Raw genomic sequence first — 25,951 nt, 5'->3', positions numbered from 1 at the left:
GACATATGTGTCAATGTCCGCTGAGCATATGTGTTTGTGGGCAGTTAGTATGGAGGGAGGGGGAGGGGGGGACTGATAGCTGCAACTCACTGTCTAACACGTCTCATTGGTGAAGGAACTCACCCGTTAAGAGAGACAGAGAGCAAGAGAGAGAGAGAGAGAGAGAGAGAGAGAGAGAGAGAGAGAGAGAGAGAGAGAGAGAGAGAGAGAGAGAGAGAGAGAGAGAATGAAACCGAGGTGGTTAGGGAGACAGTGTGTGGAGAACAGTTCTGTCAAGTGAGCAGCACGTCAGAGCCGAGGAGAACATGGGGGGTACAGACACACAGGGAAGTCCCCCCTCTCCTCCTGGTATCCTGGGCCTCCTTCACTCGATCCCAGCGTCGTGGGACAGAGAGGAACCCCCACACCACAGCCTGAGAGCAGGCTGCTACACCAGACCTGTCCCTGATGCACCAACCCAGTATATTTTCTCTCTATACTTTGAACGAGTATACTTTTTTTCCCTTCAGGTCTGGGCATGAACTGGCCCTTTGTGATGAGGGTGTGGGTGTGTGTATCTGTCTGGCATCATGTTAGGCCTTGCTGAAGGCAGTCACTTGTTCCACCTCCCATTGTCTTAGTGGGGAGGCTGTTGGAGTGTGTGTGTGTGTATGTGTGTGGGGGGGGGCTAGGGGCTGGGGTAAATTAGCAGGGTGGTGGTGGTGGTGTGATCTAATGGAGCATGCTGTTATCAGAGAGACAGGCCCCTGGTGGTGGGGGGGGGGGTGACGTCAGCCACATTGCCTCACAGGCACACTGGGACAGGGAAGCACACTGGGGTCACTGAGGGCTCTGGATGGGGAGCACCCGGGATTCAAACCAAGGACACTCTACTGGTTGGTTTTGTGATACAAGTATTTAGTCATGTGTGTTGGAGTTGGGCTGTGGCAGCAGCTGTTAAAAGACACTGATGGGTACCCAACAATGTAATTGATTCTTGGTTTGCTCACTTTTTGTATTGGGTGTTTTATTTTGTACAATAATGAGCAAGGTATGGTTTCTAAAAAGGACATTTAAATGCTTTTAAATACACAAAGTACAGTTTGCTTCAGTTGAATTGTATCAGAAATATATATTAAAAAATGTGTTGCTACTCTCACTACTCTGCTCGTGAAGTCATCCTTCCTTTGTGCTAACCACAGTTGAGTCTGTGGTTTCTCACTGCTGTAGAGCTCAACACTTTATTATCTTTCAAGAAAGGTGACAGTATTATCACTATTATCTTGGTGTTCTTGAGGTAGCGAGTGAGAAAGATAGCACACCTGTTGCTGAATTATTTGTATACATCCTTGGGATTTTCCACCTTTTGAAACTGCAGGCAAGAAGTTACAGACGCTCTTTTTAGATGTAGAACTACGGCGCCCTCTGGTGACGATCATCAACTATAATCGAATCGATTGCTCCGGCATCATCTTGCTATGCCTTGTTGTACTGCCGCTCTAGTCTCGCTCCATAAACATTCGGAAATAACTCGATTCATTTGAAACTAAAATGTTTTAAAAACCACTGGCTGGGTTGAATATTAGCTAGTTCTCATAAAAAAAAATGGAAAGGAAAAAGTTTAATATTAACCTCGACGACTCTGCTTTCACTAAGAAAAGAACACCGGTTAGTGATAGTGTAACGACGTTATTAGCTCCATAGATGGGGCTAAGCTAGCTAGCTGCTATACCTACTATCCCCTACTATTGTGTTCCTATCAAGTTTATTCCGCATATATGTGCATACAATGTGCAAAGCTAGCTAGCTATGTGTTATCAATGTTAGCTTGTAGCATATTGCTTTCTTTGTAACTGGCTTGTTGCATTGCTTGTCTTATTTTACACTTGGTAACAAAACATAACAGGAATTCTCTGCATCATAAACACGTCTCTCTCCCGCAGGTGAAGCCCCTGTTTCAGCCGTCATCAAAGGCAGGCCTTACTGTCTCAACCAAGTCTGAATCTTCTAATCTGCCAGTACCACCTCTATCGGCCGGCCAACCACAATCCTATGCAGAGTTCGTCGTCCAGAGCAGTAGCCACGCACGTCATCCTCCACCTCGCCTTCCTTCCAACCTGCACAAGGAAGACGCTGCGCCCAGGGCGACAGCCAACAACGCAGAAAGAAGCACAGGAGAGGAGCTTGCCACTTCCAAGCCGGATCCTAGTGTAGAGGTTCCTGGCGGGTCTGACATGGGTTCATCCTCCGCAGTAAGGGCTGTGAAGCCCTGTGAAGAGCTTGGAGAGGCTGGGGGGGCCAGTGATGGAGGTGGACCTCCAGGAGGTGAGCAGGAGGAGTGCCTGGGTGCTGGGAGGGAACAGCAACAGGCGGAGGGTCACAAGGTTGGCCCAAGCAGCCTGGGCCCCAGAGCGGTGGGGTCGGGGAACAGCATCATTGTCAGCCCTCGACAGGTACGACCGATAAATGAAACAGCCGGAGTAAAGAAACTGTGATCAATGGTTGACTGTGTAGATTGCTAGTGTCCCTTGTTTTCTAGTCTGTTGTTATCTTCGAACCAAAGCGATATTAGTTGTTGTCGTCGTGGCAAATACTTGCAGTGTCTGTTCTGTGCAGAGAGGAAATCCAGTTCTGAAGTTTGTAAGGAGCGTTCCCTGGGAGTTTGGAGAAGTGGTGCCTGACTATGTCCTGGGACAGACCACGTGTGCTCTCTTCCTCAGGTCTGAATCTGCTGTGTGTGTGTGTCATGCATGAGTGTGTGTGTATCATGCATTGGTGTGTGTGTGTCATGCATGTGTGTGTGTGTGTATCATGCATGTGTGTGTCATGCATGTGTGTGTGTATGTCTCGTGCACTTATACACGTGCTTGAGACAGCTTTTCACTTAGTTGTGTTGTCACCTTTGCCCTACTGTGTGGTTATTCTGCTGTTGGAAGATTGTACTGTCTCACGTCCCACTCACTGTCTGAAAGATCTCAAGTCTACCACAGTTGCTCTTTTCCTGTTGCATATGATTTCCTACACACACTCACACACACACAAACACACACACACATACACACACACAGAAAGATGGTCAGGACCTTAAGACCAATGAGCTAATTTCTCCAGTTGTGTTCTTACTCATTTCATTCTCTCTCTTTTTCATTGGAAAACATGTGTTTCGGTTTTGACCCATTTCAAACCTGCAGTCTGAGATACCATAACCTCAACCCTAACTACATCCACGACCGTCTAAAACAGCTAGGACAAACCTTCATGCTCAGGGTCCTCCTGTTGCAAGTGGATGTGGTAAAGTATTTATTAAACACCCCAAAACATCTCTTGACATTTATCGTTTCACAACATATTTTCTCGACAATGCCAGTAAAACCCCTCCTCTAATCTCGGATGTGATTGGTTGCATCTTGTAGAAAGATCCACACCATTCGCTGAAAGAGCTGGCTCGGATCTGCATCATGGCTGACTGCACTCTCATCCTGGCCTGGAGGTGAGACACGGGTCAACAATGACTTACATGTTTGTTTATAGGTAGCAGACGTAACATGAGATTAAACCGAGTGTATTTTCCCGGGGGAAATTAGTCTGGGTCTCAGTACAGCACCTGCTATATTTATTCGATGCTATGTATAGGTACCAAGACCCCCTGGCCCCAATACTAATAAAACATTACCCATGTGCTCTGAAAACTTAATTTAAGAGCTATAAACCTAAGACAGAGCTATAATTTTACAGAAATGAATCCTCTCCGATCCTCACCGGGTCGAGGGATAAGGGAACCTGTGATGAGCAGTTTCATGACCCAGCCACGTGTGGAAGCACAGATCTACCATGCCCACGGTGGGCCCGTCTCACATAACTGTCTTTACTCCATCTATTCCAGCCCCGAGGAGGCAGGGCGCTACCTGGAGACGTTCAAGTCTTACGAGAAGAAACCTGCTGACCTGCTGAAGGAGCAGGTGGAGAAGGACTACCTATCTAAGGTACCTGGAACCTTTTCACACATTCACCTTTGGGAAGCTGTACTCTTTCTGCCTTACAACGCCAGCATCCTTAAACATGCACCAGATCTTCAAAATATATTTGAGATATCTCCTTTCAGGCTGGTTTGCCCAGTTGGGACCAGTTCTTAACTAGTTGCTGTATGCTCTGGCTGACTACCTCATAACTGTTTTGGTTGCTTTCAAAGGTGACTGACTGTCTGACCACAGTTAAGTCTGTCAACAAGACTGATGCCATAACCATGCTGTCCACCTTCTCTGTGAGTGGATGTTCGAGAGGCCCTTGGGTTCTCTGTACCATAACCATGCTGTCCACCTTCTCTTTGGGGTGTTTGAGGGGCCCTTGGGTTCTCTGTATTCATGCATCCTGAACACCCTTCCTTGTCATACTAGAATAACATTCCGTTTTCTTCACAATCAACTAGAGGAATTACTATTTTATGGTGTACTGTTGTATGATATTAATGTCTATGATCTTGACTTGTTTTGCAGTCCATTGAGGGTATCATCAAGGCTTCTAAAGAAGACCTGGTGTTGTGTCCCGGGCTGGGGCCACAGAAGGTGAGAGTACTGGAGAGGAGGACTGAGACCAGGGTGACAGTACTGGAGAGGAGGACTGAGACCAGGGTGACAGTACTGGAGAGGAGAGGAGGACTGAGACCAGGGTGACAGTACTGGAGAGGAGAGGAGGACTGAGACCAGGGTGACAGTACTGGAGAGGAGAGGAGGACTGAGACCAGGGTGACAGTACTGGAGAGGAGAGGAGGACTTAGACCAGGGTGAGAGTACTGGAGAGGAGGACTGAGACCAGGGTGACAGTACTGGAGAGGAGGACTGAGACCAGGGTGACAGTACTGGAGAGGAGAGGAGGACTGAGACCAGGGTGACAGTACTGGAGAGGAGAGGAGGACTGAGACCAGGGTGACAGTACTGGAGAGGAGAGGAGGACTGAGACCAGGGTGACAGTACTGGAGAGGAGAGGAGGACTTAGACCAGGGTGACAGTACTGGAGAGGAGAGGAGGACTTAGACCAGGGTGACAGTACTGGAGAGGAGAGGAGGACTGAGACCAGGGTGACAGTACTGGAGAGGAGAGGAGGACTTAGACCAGGGTGACAGTACTGGAGAGGAGAGGAGGACTGAGACCAGGGTGACAGTACTGGAGAGGAGGACTGAGACCAGGGTGACAGTACTGGAGAGGAGAGGAGGACTGAGACCAGGGTGACAGTACTGGAGAGGAGAGGAGGACTGAGACCAGGGTGACAGTACTGGAGAGGAGAGGAGGACTGAGACCAGGGTGACAGTACTGGAGAGGAGAGGAGGACTGAGACCAGGGTGACAGTACTGGAGAGGAGAGGAGGACTGAGACCAGGGTGACAGTACTGGAGAGGAGAGGAGGACTGAGACCAGGGTGACAGTACTGGAGAGGAGAGGAGGACTGAGACCAGGGTGACAGTACTGGAGAGGAGAGGAGGACTGAGACCAGGGTGACAGTACTGGAGAGGAGAGGAGGACTGAGACCAGGGTGACAGTACTGGAGAGGAGAGGAGGACTGAGACCAGGGTGACAGTACTGGAGAGGAGAGGAGGACTGAGACCAGGGTGACAGTACTGGAGAGGAGAGGAGGACTGAGACCAGGGTGACAGTACTGGAGAGGAGAGGAGGACTGAGACCAGGGTCTAACACTAGTCTAACACACTTAGGCAGATCTTTACTGCTTCTTTAGTCTGAAGTCGTAACACCATCATTAAATCTTTGGTTCTTCTTTCTGATTTGGTGTCTGTGTCTGTGTGCCCCCCTGTATGTGTGCCCCACTGTATGTGTGCCCCCCTGTATGTGTGCCCCCCTGTATGTGTGCCCCTGTCTGTGTGCCCCCCTGTATGTGTGCCCCTGTCTGTGTGCCCCCCTGTATGTGTGCCCCTGTCTGTGTGCCCCCCTGTATGTGTGCCCCTGTCTGTGTGCCCCCCTGTATGTGTGCCCCTGTCTGTGTGTCCCCCGGTATGTGTGCCCCTGTCTTGCAGGCCCGGCGTCTCTATGATGTGCTCCACCAGCCCTTCTTAAAGTCCAGGAAGAAGGAGAGCTGACTGGGCCTTTTTCCCAGTCTTCATCAGTGCCTGGCCCCTGTCTGGCCCCTGTCTGACTAACCTATTTCACATTGTAACCTACAGCAACAATGCTTGTTGGTTTGTGAAATGAGGACAGGAAATCTGTTGTACAGAACTGTGGTTTAGTGCTGAACCAAGCCTTGGCTTGCTTCCAATATGAAACTTTGCAGAGTTCTATATTTGAAGAGAATGGAGCATCATGAAAAGAGGCTGGTGGTGTTCATTAACCACATGGAGAGATTCAGTATTTGACTTGTAATGCCTTTTGGAAAGGAATTGAAAAGACAATATGTGGTGTTTTTATTCTTTTTACAACATGTGTGTGCTTCTTAAGTACATATTCTACGTTGCCTGTAAAATATTTTTTGTATTTTATAGCTTTTTTCTCAATAAAGATGATTAACAATTCCAAATGAGTCTGTTAGTGGTTTTCAGATAAACAGACTGATGGGATCTTCCTCTTCTAAAAGCAAGGTGTGATATTTCCATTCTACCTCTGCTCTCCTTCTGAATCAACTGAGACCACCAACCAACCAACCAACCACCTTTCCTGTGTGTGACTGCACAGCTTTTGTAGTGTGTGTTGGTGGGAGTGGTGATACAGCTTATATAGCTAACAGGAGTTCCCAGAATCTATACAACAACCATGTGTCTGCTGTATCTGGTGGTCCTAGTCCAGCTTCTTGCCACCTCTGGTGAGTTTCTATTCACTACATTTTCCTGAACCCCTGAGCTGTTTCCTGGCAGACTAGTCTTATGTCTCTTATCTTCAGTCTAGTTTTGATTCTCGCAATAACCCTCTGTTAAACTTTGTTCGGCATTCATCGTTTTGTGGTTATCTTGCGACATCACCGTAACTGGGGCCTGTACTACGAATCAAGATTTGGCGTTAGCGAGGTAACTTCAGGTTCAACCCAGGGTTTTCTGTACTACGACGGTGGATCACTTGTTACCGGGGTAGATCGCCATGGTAACACATGCTGAACGGCTAACCTGGTCGGGAGCAGGATAAGTTGGAGATCAGAGATCAACCGGTATAAAACCCCGCCCATTAACTCATTCTTGACGATAATGTCGTCACTGTTCATAGTAGATCCTGTGCAGCTTGGTGTGCGGATAGTGAGAGGTGCGCTCAGAAGAGCCAGAACATTTAGAGACCAACAAAACCCTTTCGCATTCCCTGAGTATCTTTCTGAAAGATATAGATTCTTAACAGAGGGAATTACGTATATTGCCAGCTTCTTGAGCCGTATGTTGCCAGTGCGACGCATTGAAGCTGTGCACTCAGTCCCACAGACTAGCGTTTCGTTATTTCGCTATGGGTAGTTTTATTGTGTGGGTGATGCGGAGTGATGAAAAATAGACTCTAATATGTTGACAAAATGAAACAAGGTTTTTCACTCAATGTTCTGATTTCCGTTCTGGAAATGTATGCAAAGAATATCATATTTTACAACTTAATCATTTGCTCATTTAAACATAGGCCTACATTTACAGGAAACTATTAATGAAAACATAATTTGACCTACTATTAGTTATCAACTTGAGAGGTTTCATGTTGATATGTTATCCCTATTCAGGGTGTCTCCCCTTAACCCTTTTGTCCTTGGGTTGCTTTGACCCATTTTCTAATCATTTCCATATCAGAAATTGGGGTTTCTTTCAACCAAAACCTTTCAAACCAAAAAGAACAATGGGTATCTGTACAAAGCTCTTCACAAGTGATACATAAATGATCATTTCACTACTTTCATTGAATTTTGATGTTTCATTCACTTTTATAGCATTTTTTCAAAAATAATAAATAGGACATTGAAAGAGAGAAGTGGTGAAAAACCCCACAAAAGATTCAAAAGGCACAACAAAAAAGCCACAAAAAGGTATAAAAAGACCAAAACGTAGACAAAAGTTTAACAAATACATCCTCATGTGTTCTCCCTCCCCTATGAACAGGAAAAATATGTCAGTGTAACTAAGTTTAGTGTCATTCATTCAGTCATGTACTATCTCTTCTCATATTCCAGTTTTTCTGTCTCCAGCCTTGTTTTTTTTTTTTTAAAAGCCTCTTATAATCGAGCTCCAGGGTTCTTTTATACAGGGCCCTCACATTGTCTGCTCCAACCTGAAACAAATGAAGAACATTGTCCCTTTGCAAGGCACACTTGGAGAAAGTTGAAGGTGTCCATTTGACTACTGTGGTTCATTGCTTATACCTTGTGTCTTTGTCTTGGCCTTGAAATGGAGGCCCTAGGCTCAGGGGGAGGAAGAAGTTCCTCTTCCTGCTGAGTTTAACACCATAGACATTTAATCAATTGAGTCATATTTGAAATTAGCACTTTAAGGACTTGTGTCTTATGTTGAAACCACCACCATTAGTAAGTCATTATAGACACTTCAATCACAGCCACACGTTCACACACTCTCACCATCTGTGTTGCAAGTGGTAAATAAAACTCAAAAGTGTACCCCCAAAATGAGCAGGCAGACACAGCTTCCTGATCATCTAGGACCTCCACTTGAGAAAGTAAATGGTATATTTGATCAATATTCAGCAACCACATATGGCATACATACTGGCGTATGACTATTAGTTTCACTGTTACCTCTGTATAGCACAGTGGGACGACAGTGGGTGGTGGCAGCAACACCACTGTATTTCCTGTCACTGCAGAGAACAGTAATACATTTCACTCCTACAATATTCATAAATAATTGTTGAATGAACATGGTCACATAGATTACTTGAAACATTCATATGCCTGGGCTTCCAACCTGCTGCCACCAGTTGCCTAATTTTTCTTCATGTTGACTGCAGGCAATTTCATTGTTCTTATAGGTCTTTTGTAGCAATACAATGTCCTACAAAAGGGACTTATTCAGGCAATTCAGCCTTGTACTTGTTGGCCTTAAAATATGTGCAAGTATTGCCTACTGCTACTTACCGTTTTGAATTATGGTTTTATATTTATTTAGCATTTGCTCCAACGATCGTTTGCCACTGCAGGGTTGCAACTAAAATAATACAGCAACATAAGTTTAACGTTGTGGAATGCACCCGTGTAATTATGGTCACATCTTCAATAAGTCATGTTGGCCTTGCTCACGCATTTACAGCGTATGCTATTTCTTGCCAGCTTGGCAGCAGCGACTTTGTTGAATTGTGCCTGTATTACATGTCTGTATTCCTGATATGCTTGTATTACAATATTTCACACAGGAGGAGTAGACAAAGTTTGTAAGATTATTGTCTGCTCCTCCTGCGTGAAATATGCGGCTCTTGTTTCGTCCATGTTTGCGATTGGACATACGATGCAAACACCGCCCCTTTATGTGAACGCTCACTTCTCTAGATTGGAAAGATCTGGGTTGAGTTAGAGAGTTGATAACTGCCGTCGCAGTACCGCTTATCGTGACTGCGATTGTTAGGCTTCGCGTAGCCGGGTAACTGAAAGTAATCCAGAGCATGTTGATCTTGATTCGTAGTACAGGCCCCTGGTGTGTTGGGGAAATGTTTAGCAGGACATACAGTCTGAACAGTTAACCTTATCTCATTTATTGTTTGCGATATGTATTTCCTCCTCTAGGGGCATCTCAGAGTGGTATAGTGGGAGGTAGGGAAGCTAAGAAGCACTCCAGGCCCTACATGGTGTCCCTCCAACACAAAGGAACACACTGCTGTGGGGGAATGCTGATCCGGGAGGACTTTGTCCTGACTTCCGGACACTGTTTAGAGTCAGCCATTTTCCTTCTTTATGTTACACCAGACATAGTGTGATGTGTGTTGGCACAATGACAGTCATCCTTATTTTGTGGATGGAATTGGTCAATAAACTGCTCTCCTGTGTCCATTTAGACTGGAGGAGTTTGAAATGCAGGGAATCACATCTCAAATATGTTTGTGTTCTAGCTGAACAACATAACTATTCAACCTTACTATTTATATCTGTACTTTCTGACAAAATCTACATTAATCAAATTCCATTTGAGAAAATGTGCCAAAAATACATCTAAACTGAATAATACACAGGTAGGTAGACAGACAGGTAGCACATCCAATCATTAGACTTAAAACGGTCTTAATGATTTTTCAAAACATTGTCAAATATGACAAAAAAGTGCTTCTCAACAACATTGCCTACACCATCTTTAATATAGATAACCAAATTCCAAGTAAAACGTTACATTTTTGTAGTGTACCTTACCCCTTACAAATGTGGTTCCATATTTATTATCAGGTCTCACCCTTTAACGGTCGTCCTCGGTGCACACAGTCTATCCAAGCCTGAGAAGACTCAGCAGAAGATAGAGGTGACCCGTTACCTTCGCCATCCTCTACACCTGAAATATAATCAGACTGAATATGATGTCATGCTACTAAAGGTAAATATCTAGACATTTAAGATGTATGGCTCCACCACAGATAGTTGATGAAAAATCTAGATCTAATCACTGAAAGAGTTCCATAGATAACCTAAAATTAGAAAAATAACAATAAACTTGTGAAATTTACAGTACATTTGGATTTTCTTTCCATTTTACAGCTTAAGACAAAAGCCAAACTGAATAAGTTTGTGAAGCTCATTGGTCTCCCTAAGAAAAATGGGGAAACTTCAGCAAACGTGAAGTGCTCTGTAGCTGGCTGGGGCATGGTGGAGTCTGAGACGTCTGCATCAGATGTTCTGATGGAGACCACCGTCAAGACTGGGAGTAACTCTGATTGCAAGCGGGTGTGGCAGCAGCACTTCAAACCTTCACAGATGATGTGTACTCTCACTGACGCAGGAAAAGGATTTTGCCAGGTAATCACTTGTTGAGGTTAAGTCAACGTCCAGTCATTGTCAGTTGGTCAGTTAGTACTAGCTTATTCAAGGTAGTACAGTAGGTACTAGTGAAACAATTGATAGAAGTAGTTTGAGTTGCGTTCTTCAAGTTTTAAATGTGTTTGTTTCACTTCCCAGGGAGACTCTGGTGGGCCTCTGGTTTGCAACACAAAGGCGCAGGGAATTGTGGCTTTTAATTATGCGTCCAACTGTAAAGACACGAGGTATCCACATGTATACATGAAAATCCCTTTCTTCATGCCCTGGATTAAAGAGATGCTGAATGCATAGGTGTTTTTATGACTGAATGACAAATGTATTTGTTAAATCTTTGTTAGTATAAAGGTATTATCAACAAATAGCAATATTTTTTTTTCAGCTATTACTTGTTGTATTTGATCACAATAAATGTTTGGCTCCAGTTATCAATATGGGATTAAGGAATTGAAAAGACAGTATGTGGTGTTTTTATTCTTTTTACAACACGTATGTGCTTCTTAAGTACATATTCTATGTTGCCAGTAAATGATTTTTGGTATTTTATAGCTTTTTTCTCAATAAAGATGGTTAACAATTCCAAATGAGTCTGTTAGTGGTTTTCAGATGAACAGACTGATGGGTTCTTCCTCTTCTATAGGCAAGGTGTGATATTTCCATTCTACCTCTGCTCTCCTTCTGAATCAGCTGAGACCACCAACCAACCAACCACCTTTCCTGTGTGTGACTGGCACGGCTTTTTGAGTGTGTGTGTGTGTGTTGGTGGGAGTGGTGATACAGCAGCCTATATAGCTAACAGGAGTTCCTGCATCTCTACACACCAACCATGTGTCTGCTGTATCTGGTGGTCCTAGTCCAGCTTCTTGCCACCTCTGGTGAGTTTCTATTCACTACATTTTCCTGAACCCCTGAGCTGTTTCCTGGCAGACTAGTCTTATGTCTCTTTTCTTCAGTATAGTCTTGATTATCGCAATAACCCTTAGTTAAAATTTCTTTGGTATTTGCTATTTTGTGGTTATCTTGTGACATCACCACAACTGGTGTGTTATAGAAATTTCGCAATACAGTCTTCTGTTCATTTATCATTTAGTCATTTTTACATTTAGTCATTTTAGCAGACACTCTTATCCAGAGCAACTTACATTTAGTACAAGGACATTCCCCCCAAGGCAAGTGGGGTGAAGTGCCTTGCCCAAGGACACAACGTCATTTGACACGGCCGTAAATCGAACTGGCACCCTTCAGATTACTAGCCCGATTCCTTAACCACTCAGCCACCTGACTCCCATAAATGTATCACTTGCAATATGCATTTTCTCCTCTAGGGGCATCTCAGAGTGGCATAGTAGGAGGTAATGAAGCTAAGCCTCACTCCAGACCCTACATGGCATCGCTTCAGACCAGGGGGAGCCATACTTGCGGAGGGGTGCTGATCCGTAAGGACTTTGTCCTAACTTCAGCACACTGCCTAATGTTAGTCATCACAGAAGTCCATGTGTACTGTACACTGGATCATTGTGGTTGCTGTGAGATGCTGATGAATATCTGCAGTACTTTTGCTAATACTTATTTTCATCACTGCTGACAGGACAAGACAGGAACCCTTAATGGTGGTGCTGGGAGCACATAACATCAGCAAAAAGGAGAAGACACAGCAACATATTCCCATTCAAAAATACTATCCACATCCTAAATATAAATACCCACAAAATGACATAATGTTACTCAAGGTATATTATTTATTTATGATATATTATTATATAAAGTAGATTAGACAGTTGCAATACAGTGTAATTTATAATAATGCTTAACCTGATGTGATAAAAGTTTGGTATTGCTTCTCAAGTCATTGACAGTCTCATTAACTGTAACAAAGAGCATGTTTCATATACTATGTTGAGTCCTGAGCCTTCTTTCCCTTTTACAGCTTAAGACAAAAGCCAAACTGAATAAGTTTGTGAAGCATATCGGTCTCCCGAAGAAGAATGGGAAAACTCCAGCAAACATGAAGTGCTCTGTAGCTGGCTGGGGCATGGTGGAGTCTGAGACGTCTGCATCAGATGTTCTGATGGAGACCACCGTCAAGACTGGGAGTAACTCTGATTGCGAACAGGTGTGGGAGCAGCACTTCAACTCTTCACAGATGATGTGTACTCTCACTGACGCAGGAAAAGGATTTTGCCAGGTAATAACTTGTTGAGGTTAAGTCAACGTCAAGTCAGTGTCAGTTGGTCAGTTAGTACTAGCTTATTCAAGGTAGTACAGTGGGGAAATAGTCAAACAATTGATAGAAGTAGTTTGAGTTGCATTCTTCATGTTTTAAATGTGTTTGTTTCACTTCCCAGGGAGACTCTGGAGGGCCTCTGGTTTGCAAATCAAAGGCCCAGGGAATTGTGGCTTTTAATTATGCGCCCAACTGTAAAGACACGAGGTATCCACATGTGTACATGAAAATCCCTTTCTTCATGCCCTGGATTAAAGAGATGCTGAATGAATAGGTGTTTTTATGCCTGATGGAAACATGTATTTGTTAAATCTTTGTTAGTATAAAGGTATTATCAACAAATAGCAGTACATTTTTGTCAGCTATTACTTGTTGTATTTGATCAAATAAATATTTGGCTCCAGTTATCAATAAGGGATTAAAACTTCATGGGCAATTTATCCTTTACTGTGTCCTTGTGCTGTGTGATAGTCTAAAACAGTAGAAAATTGTGATGTCAATTGTAATCAACAGAATGGCCTGTTCTAACAGCACACCTGGATTCAGGACACATAAGCAATCTTTTTTATTGCAGTATCTGTACAGCAATTATTTGTTTGTATTTTCTTAGTTAACCAATTACTACTAATTCTTCATTTATTGAAGAAATTCAACAACCTGCATCCTTTCTGTGTCATCGTATTACTGTATTATCTCATTACATATGACAAGCACGAGCGCCACAAAATATACAATCAACTTGCTAATGTAGCAAAAATCTGAGAAAGTGTAGCATTACATTAGCATCAGTGTGGAAGAGAAAACCCAGTCTATGTTGGAAACATCTTCGTAAATAGACGTGCAAATGCATGTCAAAATTCCCCCTGTGCACCAACACCACTACTTCTTAAAGCAATCAACACAACCATGTTTTATTTCTATTTACAAATTGTCTTATTAGGAATTAAATCATGCGTGGGAAACAGAAGAACGTAGAGGAAGAGAGAAATGCTGTGCGGCAGAGTTACAACCACAGACCGCTGCTGTGTGTCTGCAGGCTCAGTCGTAGTGTTGGCTTTTGAAGTTGAACCTTTTTCGCTCTGTGAAACCAGTCATCTGAAGAGAGGGGAAGTAAGATACAGAATGAACAGGTGACTGTATCAGCATGTTATGTACTTAAACTGAGGACACTGAAAGACAAAACAACATTATACGTACTTGGCTTGGATCTCTTGTGAAATATCTCTTTTCGATGACCTAACAAAGATGGGAGAGACAACAGACTGCTCACATACAAACTTAAGTAAACTATTCAGTTTACTGTTTGTGTTCCATTTGTAGTGCATGCCAATACACACACACATATATACAGTATATATTTACAATCATCATAACATCTCACCTTGTCAAAGAACCTACTTAGCTTCACTGCATTAGAGGTACCGGCAGCTAGATATCTTGTATTGGTGGAGTCCTGCAATATTAGCAAATGTACCATAACAAAGCTGTTCCAATGGCTTACGGTACAGAACTAGGCTAATTGGCGTTGCACATTAGCGGTGGCTAGCTTCATGGTTGCAGAGGACTCCAACAGGAAAGGTAAGAGGTAGCTACCAGATTGATCTCTTCGGCGTTGAAGTCTTCAGAGAGGAAGGCTGTCCTGTTGAGAACATCGCTGCGCTTGTTTTCTGGGATCTGGTCAAACTTGGTGCCGATCAACAACAAAGGCACTGCGTTCTCAGCAAACTGCTCTCTGTCATAATCACTGAAGCATCCACACAAACGAGGGGATATTTCAAAACACTAGCACAAAAAGCTAAGCAATATCTTAAGTACATTTACATTTAGTCATTTAGCAGACGCTCTTATCCAGAGCGACTTACAGTACGTACAGGGACATTCCCCCCGAGGAAAGTAGGGGGAAGTGCCTTGCCCAAGGACACAACGTAATTTGACACGGCGGGGAATCGATCCGGCAACCTTCTGATTTCTAGCCCGACTCCCTCACCGCTCAGCCATCTGACTCCCATCCATAGTTATGTATGTAAGTTACAATATTAGTAGATGTAGTAGCCTATTAAATAATTATTCTCTGTTATGTGCTAGAGAGTCAGATGGCCAAGAGGTTAGGGAATCGGACTAGTAATCTGAAGGTTGCCAGATCGATTCCCGGCCTAGGAAATGACGTTGTGTCCTTGGGCAAGGCACTTCGCCCTACTTGCCTCGGGGGGAATGTCCCTGTACTTACTGTAAGTCGCTCTGAATAAGAGCGTCTGCTAAATGACTAAATGTACATGTGCTGACTTGTGACAAAACAAACCCGTTTGAGACGATAACTCCTGTTGGCGACGAGTCTCTGTTTAAGGCTTCTAACGACCAGCGATATAGATTTTGGGAGGATTTCTTGTTCGTCAGATCGTGAACTAGTATAATGCCTGCAAAGATGCACAATACGCATTGTTACTATCTAATCCATGGACGTTTTAGTTTTCTGAATGCTTTAAACCCACAAAGTATCCTAATCACCATTGACTGAGTTGTAGAAAACCGCTCTGGTGCTTTTCACACTACTAGCACTTCCCACTGACCCTCCAACATCCCATAATTCAATGTAGAAGGTCTTCTCCTCCGGGGTACCTTCCTTGTAGTCATGCGCCTGTAATGATATTTTATAAACAACCCTCAAAGCAACACATGACAGTTGTCGCAGCCAGGAACCAACCGACTGATCGCTAGTTGAGTCACTCAGCGCTTCCTTCTTACCCGCACATCTACTGAGCAACCAACGGTCCATGAAGGATTCCCCAAAACCTGATTTTGACACAGCAGATGGACTAATGAAGACTTCCCCACACCTGTCACGGAAAAGACAGGAGGACAAATTGTAGTTTAGCCTCCTACAACTAAAAGTTGGATAGTATGTAAGAATAGGCCTACACACTGGTCGATTGTTCGGCTAGCCTAGCTATGTTACAAGCTAACGTTTACATGAGCTCAGTTAACTGTTCAAACGTGTATTCTTATTTAGTGTTCGATAACAAGCGCTTGTTTAACAACAAGCTCTGTTTCTTTGCTAACACAGGCAGGGCCGTAATAGCAGCTAATCGACATACTTTTCCGTAAATAAACCAACTTTAGACAAAACCAAGTCAGCAAACATATCCTTTATTTATGTCATACAGGTGAAAATACTATTATCTATTTAAAATATAATAATTATAGCGCTACTTACCGGAATCTCCCAAAACTAATACTTTCACTCTGTCAAGAGAAGCCATTTTTGTGAACTGGAAGCACATCAAAGTATCCCCAGGCCTCAAACAACGTTGCACTCTGATTGGACATAGTTTTGTTTACTGGGTTTCATTTCCGGGACATCAGTGAAGCGTGATACACGAAACAATCGCCTGAACTTGATTACAGGAACAAATGTAATCTTATATAGTAAGCGACGCTTTTTCTGTTTATTAAAATACAGAAAGTGAAATGTACACAAACCTTATACGCTTAGCTCTTTGTAGTGCTATTAGTCTCGCCTTTTACGTTTTGACTTGAACCATCAATCAGCTAGCTAGCTAGCTATTAAATGTGTTGTTAGCTAGACTTAACTAGCTATCTTGACTAGTTTTGCTGTTTTTATTGCAAAAGTAGAAAATACTTTTTTTCAGGCAAATGCACTAATCAGGAGTAACTTGAAACAAATGGCAATGTTGTAGAGATTGACCAGTTGAAGAATCGTAACTAGCATGGCTGTCAAACATTTTTGACTCAACCGCATGTCGCTCGGTAGCAACTAGTTGTAGCTAGTAACGTGAACTAGCAGGCTGGTGAGCCAACGTCGGCAAGATATTTAGTTGGCATAGCAGAACGTCAGCATTTTCATGTGCTTTAAATGGTATTTCTAGGCAACGCCTAGTCGAGTTATCCAGTTGGCAGTTAGTAGACAGGTTATTACGACAGCCAGCTTAATTATCATGTTGTGTCGTCTTGTGAAGAAATTTGCAATCGTTTAATCGTTACTCTACAGAATCCATTCCCACGAACAGCACCAGCCCTGCTCCCAATTGGCTGGAGTCCTTTCCAGAAACACTCCCTCTCTTCGTGGCATTTTTCCGGTCTTCTACACCTTTGCTTGCAGAGCCAAACTATCGGTACAGCTCATTCCCACCACACAACATACATGTACCGCACAGACTTCTGCCATTGTACTGTCCCCCTTGAAGCCTATTTCCTAAAGCATCTTCCATCTTCTATACTCTGTAGCACACTCCTATGAACCGTTGAAGATGACTGAGCCAGAGCTACTGACAGAGGTCCCGGCTGCATTGAAACGCCTCGCTAAACAAGTAGTCCGGGGCTTCTACGGGGTGGAGCATGCCCTGGCCTTGGATGTGCTCATCCGCAACCCCTGCGTCCGCGAGGAGGACATGCTGGAGCTGCTGAAGTTCGACCGCAAGCAGCTGCGCTCGGTGCTCAACACGCTGAAGGGGGACAAGTTCGTCAAGTGCCGCATGAGGGTGGAGACGGCGGCCGACGGGAAAACCACGCGCCACAACTACTACTTCATCAACTATCGTCTGCTGGTGAACGTAGTGAAGTACAAGCTGGACCACATGCGGCGGCGCATAGAGACGGACGAGCGAGACTCCACCAACCGGGCGTCCTTCCTCTGTCCCTGCTGCTACAGCACCTTCACTGACCTGGAGGCCAACCAGCTGTTTGACCCCATGTCAGGTGAGAGGGGAGGGTGGAAGGGGGGTGGGAGGGGGAGAGACCCACCCTAATGACAGGTGAGGGGGGGTGGGGTGGGAAGGGGGGAGGGGGGAGACCCTCCACAATGACAGATGAGAGGGGGGGAGGCGGAGGGGGGGAACCCACCCTAATGACAGGTGAGAGGGGGGGTGGGGTGTGAAGGGGGGAGGGGGGAGACCCTCCACAATGACAGATGAGAGGGGGGGAGGCGGAGGGGGGGAACCCACCCTAATGACAGGTGAGAGGGGGGGGGCAGGGGGGAGACCCACCCCAATGACAGGTGAGAGAGAAGGGGTGGGGGGAGATGGAGAAGGTTGTTTTAGAGGAAGGGATTAGATAGTTAAAGATACATTTGGAGAAATGGACAGAATTAAAGCATGGAGGCAAATGGGGCTGTGAGCATGTGATAATCAAGCTCACTATTTAGATAAATCCAGATATTCGGTGGCTTTAGACCAGTTATGGTGAGTAACATCAATAAGCCCTTCTTAAACACTAGGTGGCAGTATCCATCTTCACCAGAGCAACTGGACCACTGACAGCTATACGTACACAGCCGAACGGATCTAGCCTGCATTCAGACCCAGTTACGCAATAATCCTGATATTACCTTGTGAGGAAGCTCAAGAGTTGAAGACATTTTTGAAAACCCCTCATGTCCCCTGTTGTCCCTGACCGAGGAGCTCTCTGCTCTCTGCGTCCCCTCTGTTTCCTGCACACACTCCCAGGATCACGGGCACAGTGCTCTGAGCGGCTCCAGTTTTCCTTTCACCGCTTCCTGCCATGTATAATTCATCCGACCTGCAGTTCAGTACTGCCTCTCTCGCCCTCCTCCCTCGCCCCAGAATTATTTACTAAGAGTGGTGGGAAAGAGAATTCTGTACGCACACACACTCGCACACACACACACACATTCACATACATACACACACTCACTTACTCTCACATACACAGTACACTGGCACACCTCCTGCGGGTGAGTCAGGCTATAACTCTCAGGCTTGGCTGGTTGGCAGTGGGCTCGTCGTGGTGAGGACTGTATAATGTGCGGGGGTATTTCACCCCAACCCAAACGCACACAAATCAGCTGTGTGACGCCAGCTCTATCGCCGGCCTCTCTCCAGGGCGTCCATTTCCTATCAGGAGGACAGCTGGAGTCTGGGCTCGGCCTAGTCTGAAGGAGGGCTGAATAGTAAGCCCCAGCCCCTGTGTATGACTCCTGCTGATTTGCAGAAGCGGAAGTTTTAAAGCCTCAGGCCTTTCTACACCCAGTTGCACTGGCATGGAGTGCAAACAAGCACTTAAAAAATAAAAATGTTAGATCCCTCTCATCGAACAGGTTTCTCCACGCCTGTTTACCAGGTTTGATTTTTAAAATATTTTTGGGTGCGTCCTCTTGTAGAACTCCCATCAGGTTGTAAAACTCCCATCAAAATATCTCTGAACACACTTTTATTTGTGAGTCAATGGTGAAAGCTCATGATTTATACTTCCCAATACTCTCTCTTTCAGCACAAGTGAGTACCAGTGGGACACGTGTAGCCTGTCATATGAGTCGCCGCAAGGTAGTGTGTTCAGAGGCAGGTAGGTAGAGGCAGATCAAGCTGAGGGCTTAGTCACGTTATTGTGGTTGATGATCACAAAGTCATTGGAGTCTCCTGGGAGGATGACGCAGTGAGTGGGAGAAAGATGTCTTTTGATTGTGAAGGTAGCATGTCATTACAAAGACAGGGAACATTTGCTTGTGATCTCTTCAGCTCCCTCAGTTATGCCTGGATCCATTTTCAATCATGATAAAGAAGATTTAATTGTTTTTTTTGAGGGGGCGGTGAAATTGGATGTCTTTTCAGTGTTTCTGATTACCTCACCAGCAAATGACTGTGTCCCTCCGCCTGTCACAGTGATCACGCAAAGCACAAAATAAGGACATTACAACTGAGTAACTGTGTTCTGAGCATGTCTCTGCCCCAATGAACCTGCCTCGTGCCACTTTGTACATCACAGTTGTTAAGGGGAGGCGGCCTATAAAAGGACTCCCATTTGTGCAAAGTGAAAAACATGGTTACAGTCCAATTTGGAGATTTGGCTTCTTAATTATGGTGCACATTAGCAGATAGCACCAGTGCTGGTCTTATCCGGCGTTGAGTTCTTGCCAAGAAACATATTAGCCAACCAGCAGTCCATTTGTGCAACAATAACGCACAGTAATAACCTCTTTATTTGAAAAACAAAAGAATTGGCAGAGATCGAAATGCAACACCAGGCCTGTCTGGCTTGGATAGGATTTTTTATTGCAGGGTGGAGGGACTTACTCACAAGGGGGGGGAGGGGAGAGGAAAGGAGTGATTGATCACTCCAATGTTTATTCATTTCTTTCTCTCATCCCGTCTCGGAGGACTGGCATCTGTCCAGGATGCACTGTACTGCAAAGTGGATGACATCACTTCCTCCCCCCCCTGCTGCACTGGGAGCTGTTCATTACTTTGTATGCAAGTGTGTCTTTGCTAGAGGCAGAGAGTACCCTAGATTTCCACAGGGAGAAGGAGCAAGAACCAGAACCAGGACTCGCTTTCTGACGTCAGTTTGCTCTCATCAGTGAGAGTCCTGACATCACTACGTCCATGATTTCTATAAAATTAAGAACCATATTGGCTGTCCACCTGTTCACATTTTTTTGAGTTTCAGTATAGTGAATATATATATATATAATATATTCATATTTGAATATAAATTAAAATCCAAATGGAAAAATCACATTCAATTCTTGTCAAAAGCACAGTTTGTATCTGTTTTGACACAGCACCCATGACCATGTAGTTTGGAACTCTTTGGGAGAGAGTCAGGTGGCTGAACGGTTAGGGAATCGGGCTAGTAACCAGAAGGTTGATGGTTCGATTCTTGGCCGTGCCAAATTACGTTGTGTCCTTGGGCAAGGCACTTCACCCTACTTGCCTCGGGGGGAATGTCCCTGTACTTACTGTAAGTCGCTCTGGATAAGAGCGTCTGCTAAATGACTAAATGTAAATGTCTTTGACTGCTGGCTGAACATGCTGTTCTGTTTGTTCTTCTTGGTCAAAGACGATGTGATTAACTTTTTCGTCACGGTGAAGCTTAATGACGTCACCCTGCCACCAAACAGGAAGAGACGTCATCCACTGGGACTGTTGCTAGGATACACAGTGTGAAAGACAGTCAAAGAAGTGTAAGTCAGTCTGTGTGCAAAATCATGTTAAAACGGAGCAAAAAGACAGGAAACCAAGACATTGAACAAATACAAATGCTGTGAAATCATGTTGTGAAGAGGAAGAATCAAACCCGGAGGCGCTGTGGCCATCACTGGGCCCCTGGTGGGACTGTGCTGTGGCCATCACTGGGCCCCAGGTGGGACTGTGCTGTGTCCATCACTGGGCCCCTGGTGGGACTGTGCTGTGTCCATCACTGGGCCCCTGGTGGGACTGTGCTGTGGCCATCACTGGGCCCCAGGTGGGACTGTGCTGTGGCCATCACTGGGCCCCAGGTGGGACCCTGGCAGAAGTGATACACACAGCACCAGGATGCATCAGAAGATGTCTCTCACTTCTGGTGTCTTCCTTTGGCTGTTGACCAAACTGAAAAGAGCCTGTGTTGTAAGCAGCCTGGTCCTCCTCACTGAGACTGAAGCTGCTTCTGACTGCTGCTGCTGCTGTCTCTGGGCCCCTCAGCCCCTAATCATGAGCTGCAGCAACACCCCTCACCAACTTATTTAGGAGGTTTAGTATATTATATGTTAGCTTATCATAGGTGTAACCTATGATCTGAGGACTGTCATGTTATGCCAGGTTGCCTTGCGTTGTCTTGTCCAGAGAATTTCAGTGCCCAGTCTGACCCTGTGTTGTTCAGTGCATCTGACAATAAAAATACTTGAACTTGAACAACCCTCCACTGAGGAGGATGTTCACACGGTCCAGGGTTTCTTCTAGCAGTTCTGTCGAGTCTCCGACATTGATTAAAAAAAAAAACACACAAAAAAAGTGTCTCTGGTCAGCTTTGGAGTTTAATCACCATTGATTCTAAAGAAGACTTAAGACACAGAGACACGGACAGGGCCAAATGTAACAGCACTTTTAACAGCAGCATAAACCTTGATGAGTTATGGTTTTTTTGGGGGGGGGGGGGGGGGGGGGCGGGTGGACAGACAGATGTCTCCTCCATCCTGATTGGACGAGTGTTTCCCCACAGAGAAGTAGATGTATATTGCTATTGGGCCGGTGTCTCCAGCAGATAAGTCTATTTCAATCGTGATTGGGTGGGTGTCTCCGACTGATAAACAGATTTCCGCTTTGATTGGGTGGGTGTCTCCCTCGGATGAGGAGATCTCTGTGCAGATGGGGCGACTGTTTTAAAGAGATAAGCAGCTTTCTGTAATTGTGGGGTGTTTTTCCCAGAACGTCTTCCCCTTTCTGGCGTTTCTTGTCTCTGACAAAGTCACAGAGGATCCGAACGTTGTCTCAAACCCGTCCTTGGCCTGACTACTAAAACACTGTTGTTGACCCTTAGATGGTTTTCCGTTTTTTTGGCTGCAAAACAAACATCCTTATCATCTATAGACATTACTCCAATTTGGATAAAAGCGTCTGCTAAATGAATAAATGTAATGAACGGCTTTAGCCTCTCAAGATGACAAGAGGTACAAGACAGCCTGCGACACACAGCAAAGCCTTTCTCTTAGCAGTCGGCTTAGAGTAGAAGGCTTCTCTGCCTTCACTGTGTCTCCCTCCAGGTCTCTCTGGTCTGTGGTCTCCCTCCAGGTCTCTCTGGTCTGTGGTCTCCCTCCAGGTCTGTCTGGTCTGTGGTCTCCCTCTAGGTCTCTCTGGTCTGTGGTCTCAGGGCCTGTCTGGTCTGTGGTCTCCCTCTAGGTCTCTCTGGTCTGTGGTCTCAGGGCCTGTCTGGTCTGTGGTCTCCCTCCAGGTCTGTCTGGTCTGTGGTCTCAGGGCCTGTCTGGTCTGTGGTCTCCCTCTAGGTCTCTCTGGTCTGTGGTCTCCCTCCAGGTCTGTCTGGTCTGTGGTCTCCCTCCAGGTCTGTCTGGTCTGTGGTCTCCCTCTAGGTCTCTCTGGTCTGTGGTCTCAGGGCCTGTCTGGTCTGTGGTCTCCCTCCAGGTCTCTCTGGTCTGTGGTCTCCCTCCAGGTCTGTCTGGTCTGTGGTCTCCCTCTAGGTCTCTCTGGTCTGTGGTCTCCCTCCAGGTCTGTCTGTTCTGTGGTCTCCCTCTAGGTCTGTCTGTTCTGTGGTCTCCCTCTAGGTCTCTCTGGTCTGTGGTCTCCCTCCAGGTCTGTCTGTTCTGTGGTCTCCCTCTAGGTCTCTCTGGTCTGTGGTCTCAGTGCCTGTCTGGTCTGTGGTCTCCCTCCAGGTCTGTCTGGTCTGTGGTCTCAGGGCCTGTCTGGTCTGTGGTCTCCCTCCAGGTCTGTCTGTTCTGTGGTCTCCCTCCAGGTCTCTCTGGTCTGTGGTCTCCCTCCAGGTCTGTCTGGTCTGTGGTCTCCCTCCAGGTCTGTCTGTTCTGTGGTCTCCCTCCAGGTCTGTCTGGTCTGTGGTCTCCCTCTAGGTCTCTCTGGTCTGTGGTCTCCCTCCAGGTCTGTCTGGTCTCAGGGTCTGTCGTCTGGTCTGTTGTCTCCTCCAGGCCTGTCTGGTCTCAGGGTCTGTCGTCTGGTCTGTTGTCTCCTCCAGGCCTGTCTGGTCTGTGGTCTCCCTCCAGGTCTGTCTGGTCTGTCATCTGGTCTGTTGTCTTCTCCAGGTCTGTCTGGTCTGTTGTCTGGTCTGTGGTCGCTCTCCAGGCCTGTCTGGTCTGTGGTCTCCATCAGGGTCAGTGGTCTCCTCTGGGTGTGTCTGTCCTCCGTATCACATCCTGCTTCTCCAGCAGTAACCCAGCACTCAGAGCTGAGATGAGGACAGAGCAAGCAGCCAGTTCACGTGTTAGCCAATTTGTCAGGCAGCTTTCTGCTAGCCAAGCAACACCTGACACCACATCACAGAGAATAGCAGATGACACTGCAGGTGACACACAGGCACGCGCACACACACGCACACAAAAAAGAAAAAGCGCATCTGTTTTCACCGGTGTAAATACTAAATCCCTTTTAGGCCTATCCCAACACGACAGCCTGTTTGTTCAGACACGAAGGTCACTCAACTTTTACCTCCCGCTTAGCTAGAAGGGTGTTTTTCCTGTCACCTATCTGGGTACGCCTCCCCTGACACACCACCGACCCTCCAGGACGTTTTGACAGTGATGTTTTCAGTCGGGGTGTGATTCGCCTCTAGTGGGTGTTACTTTCTGTTGGCTTGCAGCCAAAATTCAGGCAGAAGGCGAAGAAAACAAAGGCATACCTCAATATATCGATTGCTGTGTCTCTCTCTTTCTAGTGCCCTCTGGAGTTATGTGCTCCTACCTGCATCCCTACCGTTCATCCCTGCCTGTTCATGCTGGAGTGAAGATGTGCTTTCCCCCAAACTGCACAGGCCCGCAGGCCTGCAAAACCAACACGCACAACGTAGCAAACTTTCGACTAACTTTCACACAAACTAAAAGGTCAGAAGTTTTGCCCTGAGAGCGCAAAAAAGGTTCCCCACAAATTGGCTTCACACTTCACCCCCTGTCTTCTCGTACCGCCTTCCAACACAATTAGTCAACTGCTCTCCCAATTTATCCCACCTGCTCCACTCCTGTCAGCCACCTCCAACTCCAGAGCCACAAAAAAAAAAAAAGATGTTACAAAACCATCCATGGCAGACTCTTTACTATTCTGGGCCAACTTATTCATATTTGATCAGCGCACAGAAAGGAAGAACCCCTGAAATGACCCAGGAAACAGGGATCACCACGAACCAGAGAGACGCCTTAATTATAGAGCCAGAGATCCAGTTCTATTCGCTGCTTGGTGACAAAAGCTTCCCAAAGCAGCATTGTCCCTTAGTCTCACTGCTAATTGTCACACTGGCGTGTGTAGTTCTGCAGGCGTGCCATCGACAGGGTTTTTAGTCTATGATTATGTTGAAATTGTGAGGGGCCTTGTCTTTGCGATCACAAAAGACCAAAGGGATTTCTTTCTCTGAGGGACCGAGTGGTGGTTTTTGTGAAAGTTGTGGTTTTGCTTTGGAAAGGACATTGGGAGTCTGTTGGAATCCTTTCTGTGCAGTTCACCCCCCCGACATACGTACAAATACTCCCTCACACTCACTCTTTCTCTTCTTGTCACTCGTCTACCTGGGTCGTTCCCCAGTCGAGTTGTGTCACTAGTCTCTCTTTTTGAGGCGACTTCCTCCATGGCCAAACTGTTGTGTCTGTCAGTAGCAGGCAGCTCCCCTGCCGTCCTTGACATTAAAGGGGAGGTGAAAGTGCTGTCAGGAGACTGGTCTACACCAAGCAGAATAGGAACCTGCAGTACACTGGAAAACATGGGAGACAGACAGACGCGAGGGAGTCTATCCCCCACGCGTCGGCTTGGAAGGTCACTGGTCGACTTTTCCTTCTCCTCACAGAGTTTGGCACTTTTTTGCTTGAGGGAGGTTCTAAGCAGTCTGTCCTCTGTGTGGAGTTCTCAGTTCATCGGTCCAGGGCTTAGTCGTGTCGCCTCTCCCGGGCTCTCGCTCGCCTGCCGTGGTAATGAGTCAGTGTGACACCTGGAGTCATGCCTGTCGCTCTGTCGAGAGGTGTCACTCGACAAGCACGCCACCCCCACCCCCCCCTCTCTGTCAAACCCTAACAAGTTGCCGGCGGCCATTACCTGTCAGTCGCAGCCGTCCAGCCTTGTCTGTTCATGCCTGCATCCCCTCCATCCCCACCTAATCAGTCACCAGCCAAGTCACCCACCCAATCATCCACCAGCCAAGTCACCCACCCAATAAGTCTCCCACAGGTTCGGTCTCGGGGCCCAGGTGAGGCAACGCTCTCCAACTCTCTAAAGCTGGCCCAGCGTTAGTCTCGGGGCGCATGAGCGCTGTGGTGGAGCTGGGTTGAAGCCCGGTGTTTCAGGGAAGTTTGAGGGGTTTTGTGGCGTGCATGCTCTAGCCTGAGGTGTTTTGTGGCGTGCGTGCACTAGCCTGAGGTGTTTTGTGGCGGTGGGCG

At 46.1% G+C, this 25,951-nt stretch overlaps 4 protein-coding genes across 6 annotated transcripts in view; 3 read left to right on the top strand and 1 right to left on the bottom strand.

Moving 5' to 3' along the window:
• The first annotated feature begins 1,304 nt into the window (after nt 1-1,304).
• ercc1 (excision repair cross-complementation group 1) lies at nt 1,305-6,491 on the top strand. Its single transcript, XM_047046866.1, has 9 exons — nt 1,305-1,647; nt 1,923-2,432; nt 2,596-2,699; nt 3,171-3,270; nt 3,393-3,469; nt 3,863-3,962; nt 4,169-4,240; nt 4,473-4,541; nt 6,001-6,491. Exons 1-9 carry the CDS (start codon nt 1,585-1,587, stop codon nt 6,061-6,063), a joined length of 1,158 nt encoding a protein of 385 aa, XP_046902822.1. The 5' UTR covers nt 1,305-1,584; the 3' UTR covers nt 6,064-6,491.
• Nucleotides 6,492-6,676: 185 nt separating this feature from the next.
• On the top strand, nt 6,677-13,586 carry LOC124485180 (granzyme H-like). Of its 3 annotated transcripts, none has more exons than XM_047046582.1 (5): nt 6,677-6,779; nt 9,669-9,816; nt 10,320-10,464; nt 10,626-10,883; nt 13,247-13,586. In XM_047046582.1, the coding sequence occupies exons 1-5, from the start codon at nt 6,731-6,733 to the stop codon at nt 13,397-13,399; spliced, it is 753 nt and encodes a 250-aa protein (XP_046902538.1). In that variant the 5' UTR covers nt 6,677-6,730; the 3' UTR covers nt 13,400-13,586. The 3 variants fall into 3 exon arrangements, with proteins under 3 accessions (XP_046902538.1, XP_046902537.1, XP_046902540.1); XM_047046581.1 differs by lacking the exon at nt 13,247-13,586 and adding an exon at nt 11,043-11,535; XM_047046584.1 differs by lacking the exons at nt 6,677-6,779; nt 9,669-9,816; nt 10,320-10,464; nt 10,626-10,883 and adding exons at nt 11,631-11,776; nt 12,227-12,374; nt 12,490-12,631; nt 12,829-13,086.
• Nucleotides 13,587-13,673: 87 nt separating this feature from the next.
• On the bottom strand, nt 13,674-16,439 carry rabl3 (RAB, member of RAS oncogene family-like 3). The gene is made up of 8 exons (XM_047046585.1): nt 16,337-16,439; nt 15,868-15,959; nt 15,631-15,760; nt 15,425-15,539; nt 14,719-14,869; nt 14,507-14,578; nt 14,323-14,361; nt 13,674-14,220 (listed from the first exon to the last, which is right to left on the bottom strand). Exons 1-8 carry the CDS (start codon nt 16,401-16,403, stop codon nt 14,164-14,166), a joined length of 723 nt encoding a protein of 240 aa, XP_046902541.1. The 5' UTR covers nt 16,404-16,439; the 3' UTR covers nt 13,674-14,163.
• A 7-nt stretch (nt 16,440-16,446) lies between these two features.
• Nucleotides 16,447-25,951, top strand: part of gtf2e1 (general transcription factor IIE, polypeptide 1, alpha) — a 14,426-nt gene continuing 4,921 nt past the window's right edge. Inside the window, exons 1-3 of the mRNA XM_047046580.1 lie at nt 16,447-16,548; nt 17,132-17,255; nt 17,368-17,838. Coding sequence (XP_046902536.1) covers nt 17,391-17,838 — 448 coding nt within the window. The 5' untranslated portion in view covers nt 16,447-16,548; nt 17,132-17,255; nt 17,368-17,390. The remainder of the gene's footprint in view (nt 16,549-17,131; nt 17,256-17,367; nt 17,839-25,951) is intronic.

The sequence above is a fragment of the Hypomesus transpacificus genome, chromosome 23 (assembly GCF_021917145.1).
Source record: "Hypomesus transpacificus isolate Combined female chromosome 23, fHypTra1, whole genome shotgun sequence".
Taxonomy (NCBI): domain Eukaryota; kingdom Metazoa; phylum Chordata; class Actinopteri; order Osmeriformes; family Osmeridae; genus Hypomesus; species Hypomesus transpacificus.
Note: the sequence above shows the minus strand (reverse complement) of the source record. Positions and strands in the feature narration are given on the sequence as shown.